This window comes from Acanthisitta chloris, unplaced genomic scaffold (assembly GCF_000695815.1).
Source record: "Acanthisitta chloris isolate BGI_N310 unplaced genomic scaffold, ASM69581v1 scaffold30287, whole genome shotgun sequence".
Classification (NCBI taxonomy): Eukaryota; Metazoa; Chordata; class Aves; order Passeriformes; family Acanthisittidae; genus Acanthisitta; species Acanthisitta chloris.
This window is the reverse complement of record NW_008682599.1, coordinates 15,541-20,240: the sequence shown is the minus strand read 5'-3', so window position 1 is coordinate 20,240 and position 4,700 is coordinate 15,541. Positions and strand designations below refer to the sequence as shown.

The 4,700-nt window shown below is 41.3% G+C and overlaps 1 protein-coding gene across 1 annotated transcript in view; it reads left to right on the top strand.

Moving 5' to 3' along the window:
- The first annotated feature begins 442 nt into the window (after positions 1 to 442).
- Positions 443 to 4,700, top strand: part of RAE1 (ribonucleic acid export 1) — a 6,401-nt gene continuing 2,143 nt past the window's right edge. Inside the window, exons 1-9 of the mRNA XM_009078593.1 lie at positions 443 to 575; positions 716 to 820; positions 1,373 to 1,465; positions 1,828 to 1,914; positions 2,748 to 2,834; positions 3,066 to 3,137; positions 3,655 to 3,762; positions 4,104 to 4,210; positions 4,315 to 4,390. Coding sequence (XP_009076841.1) covers positions 486 to 575; positions 716 to 820; positions 1,373 to 1,465; positions 1,828 to 1,914; positions 2,748 to 2,834; positions 3,066 to 3,137; positions 3,655 to 3,762; positions 4,104 to 4,210; positions 4,315 to 4,390 — 825 coding nt within the window. The 5' untranslated portion in view covers positions 443 to 485. The remainder of the gene's footprint in view (positions 576 to 715; positions 821 to 1,372; positions 1,466 to 1,827; positions 1,915 to 2,747; positions 2,835 to 3,065; positions 3,138 to 3,654; positions 3,763 to 4,103; positions 4,211 to 4,314; positions 4,391 to 4,700) is intronic.

The following is a 4,700-nucleotide window of genomic DNA, read 5'->3' as shown; positions in this document are numbered from 1 at the left end:
CTTTCTTCCACCTCTTCCTTTCTTCCACCTCTTCCTTTCTTCCACCTCTTCCTTTCTTCCACCTCTTCCTTTCTTCCACCTCTTCCTTTCTTCCACCTCTTCCTTTCTTCCACCTCTTCCTTTCTTCCACCTCTTCCTTTCTTCCACCTCTTCCTTTCTTCCACCTCTTCCTTTCTTCCACCTCTTCCTTTCTTCCACCTCTTCCTTTCTTCCACCTCTTCCTTTCTTCCACCTCTTCCTTTCTTCCACCTCTTCCTTTCTTCCACCTCTTCCTTTCTTCCACCTCTTCCTTTCTTCCACCTCTTCCTTCCTCCCTTTTTTACTTCCCATCCCATCCCATCCCATCCCATCCCTCTCTGTATATCCCTGGGTGCCTCCCAGCAGGGTGAGGGCTGTGCTGGCATAGTGGCTGCACTGAGACACTTTAGACATGCTTCAGGGCCTTGCAGAGCTCACTAGGTTTTTTCCTCGTTTGCAGGGCAAGGATGAGTCTGTTTGGCTCGACGTCGGGGTTTGGTGCTGGGGGTACCAGCATGTTTGGCAGCACAACAGCAGATAACCACAACCCCATGAAGGTATGTGCCTCAGCCCCCTGGCACCACTGTGCTGCTCTGTGTGTTGGTGTGTCACAGCAGCACCTACTGATTTGCTTTATTGAAGTAACAAAGTCTCAGCTCACAATTACAAATTTTATTCTGTCTCCTGTGCTTTGTAGGATATTGAAGTAACATCTCCACCTGATGACAGCATATCTTGTTTAGCATTTAGTCCACCAACACTGCCAGGCAATTTCCTCATTGCAGGATCATGGGCCAATGATGTGAGTACCCATAGTCAGACATGCAGATGAATAAAATGGGAGGATTGCTGCCTAAACAGCAAAATGGGATCCTAAAAACTTGTGCCAGGGCACTTGAAAGCCTAAGCTGTTGAAGAACTGCAATGTTCCTGTCTGGGACTGAGGCAGTAAGTTTAACATAGCTGGTAAATCGTCCAGTGTGACAGTGTCGTCTCAGAAAGATAAAAATACTGATAAAGTTATCATGTGATGTTATTGAAGCTTGTTTGGGTTGAAGGGTGAGATCCCAGCTGGCAAAAACAGGGAGATAAGATGAATGTGGGCATGTTTTTCTGACTGTGCAGTGAGCAGGCTCTGCCTAGCTGAGGGTTAAGGGCTCTGCAGGAGAGCATGGTGAGGTGGAGTTGAAGCTGTGGCTGTACAGCTAAAAGGAACATAATCAGATAAAATAAGGTTTCACTGCTTCTGAATTGTTGTACTTTTCATTGGATAAGCTAAGTCTGGGGATATTCCAGACAGGTCTTTTAAGTTCATGTGAATATGTTACATCTGTAGACACTTCTCCTGTTCCAGGTTCGCTGCTGGGAAGTTCAGGATAATGGACAGACCATTCCAAAGGCTCAGCAGATGCACACAGGGCCTGTGCTGGATGGCTGCTGGAGTGATGTATGTCCCTCTTCAAAAATAAGTACACAACTTTTACCAAAACTCTAAATAAATTGGCCTGTGGTTTCCAAGCAGATGAGTGCCACGTGTAGGTGCAGCCCATGGTTATTGCTTAGGTTTATTTTGCTGTAATTATGTTAAAAGTGAGTTTAAAGGTTAAGAGTATATTTAAGGCTAAGTAATAGCACAGTTTGCTCTTTTATGGCACACAGTCATGAATAAATTCCCATTTTTATGTTTCTTCTTTGCCTTACAATCCCTGTACATGCTACATTGATGTTACTGGAAGACAATGAGACTCGACAATTTTCTAATAGACACTTCATGATAGACCCAGTTAATCTCTTGGCCTTGTTTTGTAGGATGGGAGTAAAGTATTTACTGCTTCCTGTGATAAAACTGCCAAAATGTGGGATCTCAACAGTAACCAGGCAATCCAGATTGCACAAGTAAGTAAGCCTCACACTATTAGGTGGGTTTTCCCTTCTCTATTTTTATTAAAAGCTAAATTTCTTGGCATTTTTATATTTTTGAGACAGTGATAGGTGATCAGAGTGATTTGAGTAACCTGTGCATGTTTCCTGTTTTACTTGAGAGCTCTTCCCATTGCTGCAGGGACCTCACTAAGTCACTCTGCTGCATTAAATGAGGGGAAGAAAGAAGAAATCATTGGATTCACTTTCACAAATACCAGATCTCTGCTGCAGCACGAACAGGGATTGTCATTTGCATTCTCAATTTGGAAGTTAATGTCTGTAGAATATGTAGTTATGGTGACTAAGATGAGTTACCAGTTATGTAATTTAAGAAGAGAGTTAGTTCTAATGATTGTGTCTTATTTGAGATGAAAAAATTCAGATTCTCAGCCTTGATCTTAACACCTCATTGGTGTAATTAACGTTGGCCTTTTTTCTGTAGCTGTTGCAAGAAACTAGGGAGTTTTATTTGTTTAATATACTGTGTTGTTTATTACACACTGCTGGTTTTTAGCATGATGGATAATGTCCTTCATCATTAAATACAGTGTCCTGCTGTTCCTAATTTGTGTTTCTCCTGTGATCCTCTTCCTTGGTTGCAGTTCATTGTGTCAGGAACTTTTTTATTTACTGGAAGGTTTTACAGCACTAAGGACAATAAGGTCCTGACCAACCTTTATCCTAAATGCTGTGACTGAGATCAGGAATCATTTTTCTTGAAAGGATAAAAAGTGTAAATAAGCATAAGCAAGAAATGTGCGCTCTTGCCTTACTAACTGTATGTGTGTTTGTCCTTTTTCCTGCAGCATGATGCTCCTGTGAAGACTATCCATTGGATTAAAGCACCAAATTACAGCTGTGTGATGACAGGCAGCTGGGATAAAACCCTGAAGGTATGATTTTGACCTGAACAAGTAGCTAGTAATGTGTGTGTGAAGGTTTTTATGTGAAGTGAAGCTGTTTTAAGTGCTAATAACTAATGGATTAGCCTCACTTCACAGAGTTGTACTAATCAGGCTATGGGCAAGAGTGAAACAATTTGGGACTAACTGTATTCTCTTTACTGCATTTAAACATATACTCAGCTCCAAGTGTAAGTCTGTTAATTTGTCTGTTTCCATCAGTTCTGGGATACTCGTTCACCAACACCTATGATGACCCTGCAGCTCCCTGAAAGATGTTACTGTGCAGATGTGGTAAGCTATGACATGCAGTGAACTGCTGGATAACTGGGAGCAGGAATAAACTGGCTGTATCTGGGGCTTCTGTGGGGCAGCTCTGAGTACTGTTAGTATTTGATCTCTGTGATTTTAGTAGAAGAACATAATCCAGTCACATTTAGTAGGAGAACATAATCTGATCAGGCTCTGGAAAATAAGGGTTTTCATCATACAAAACACACTTAGTGTCCTTCTAACATCACAAAACCAAACCAGCACTAGGACTCACCTCCCCTTAGTTCTGGACAAGTTTGTGTATCTCTGTGGCAGTTCACATTGGCAGAGTCACCTAATAATGAGAAGATTTTTGATATGTTTTATTCCTCAGTGGCAGAGAAAAATTGATCTGTTTTGTTTGAAGATATGTCTACAAATGAACTTTGTTCTTTCTCTTCTTCCCATTTCTCTCCAATTCCTCGTGCATTTCTGCAAAGTCCTGCCATGCTATATTAACACAAGTGTCTCTTCCAACCTTTTTTCCAACCTTATCCAGGTTCATCCTATGGCTGCTGTGGCCACTGCAGAAAGGGGGTTGATAGTTTATCAGCTAGAGAACCATCCTTCTGAGTTTAGAAGAATAGAATCTCCTCTTAAACACCAAGTAAGTGATCATATTTGCTGTGGGTGCACTTACACAGATAATTGATGTTCTGGATTTGACATTTTCTGGTGAAAATGAGCAGTGTTTCAAAACCAAGTTACCTTAGTGTGGCACATGACCTGCTTTGATCTGTTGGCACGTGACCTGATTTGCCATTGATCTACTGCTGATCTTCATAAGGATTTAGAAATTTAAATACTCTGGCCCAAATTCTCAACAGAATTTATCTCTTGACCTTGTTTGTGGCTTTTACTTTACCTTGTGTTGATGTCTGTGATATTTTATGCCCCTGTGGAAAAGAAATCTCTGTCTAAAGTCCTTTGTGTCTTTCTCAAATGTAGCATCGCTGTGTTGCTATTTTTAAAGACAAAGTGAACAAACCTACTGGATTTGCCCTTGGAAGTATTGAGGGAAGAGTAGCTATTCATTATATCAACCCCCCAAATCCGTAAGTACCAGTGCATACAACTTTTCTTTATTTCTCAGTTCACAATGATGAAAGCAAAAAGACCTTTTTGTTTTTTAAAATCTACTTATTTTATTCCCCTCCAGTGCAAAAGATAATTTCACTTTTAAATGTCATCGCTCCAATGGCACAAACACATCAGCACCTCAGGACATCTATGCTGTGAGTATTGAACACTTCCACTCTATCATGTACACAGAGCGGTTTACACTCAGGATGTAAAATTGGCTCTGAATTGTTAGCTCTTCTCGACCTTTTATCTTGTCTAAAGTTATCTCAGACATGTTTAAAGACCTGTCATAGTCATACTTTGAGAAGAAAGACAAGTTTTTGTACTTCCCATGAAACAACCACCAGATCAGCCTTTCATTAAATCATCTTATGAGGAGAGGCTGAGGGAGCTGGGGGTGTTCAGCCTGGAGAAGAGGAGGCTCAGGGGAGACCTTAGCACCCTCTCCAACTCCCTGACAGG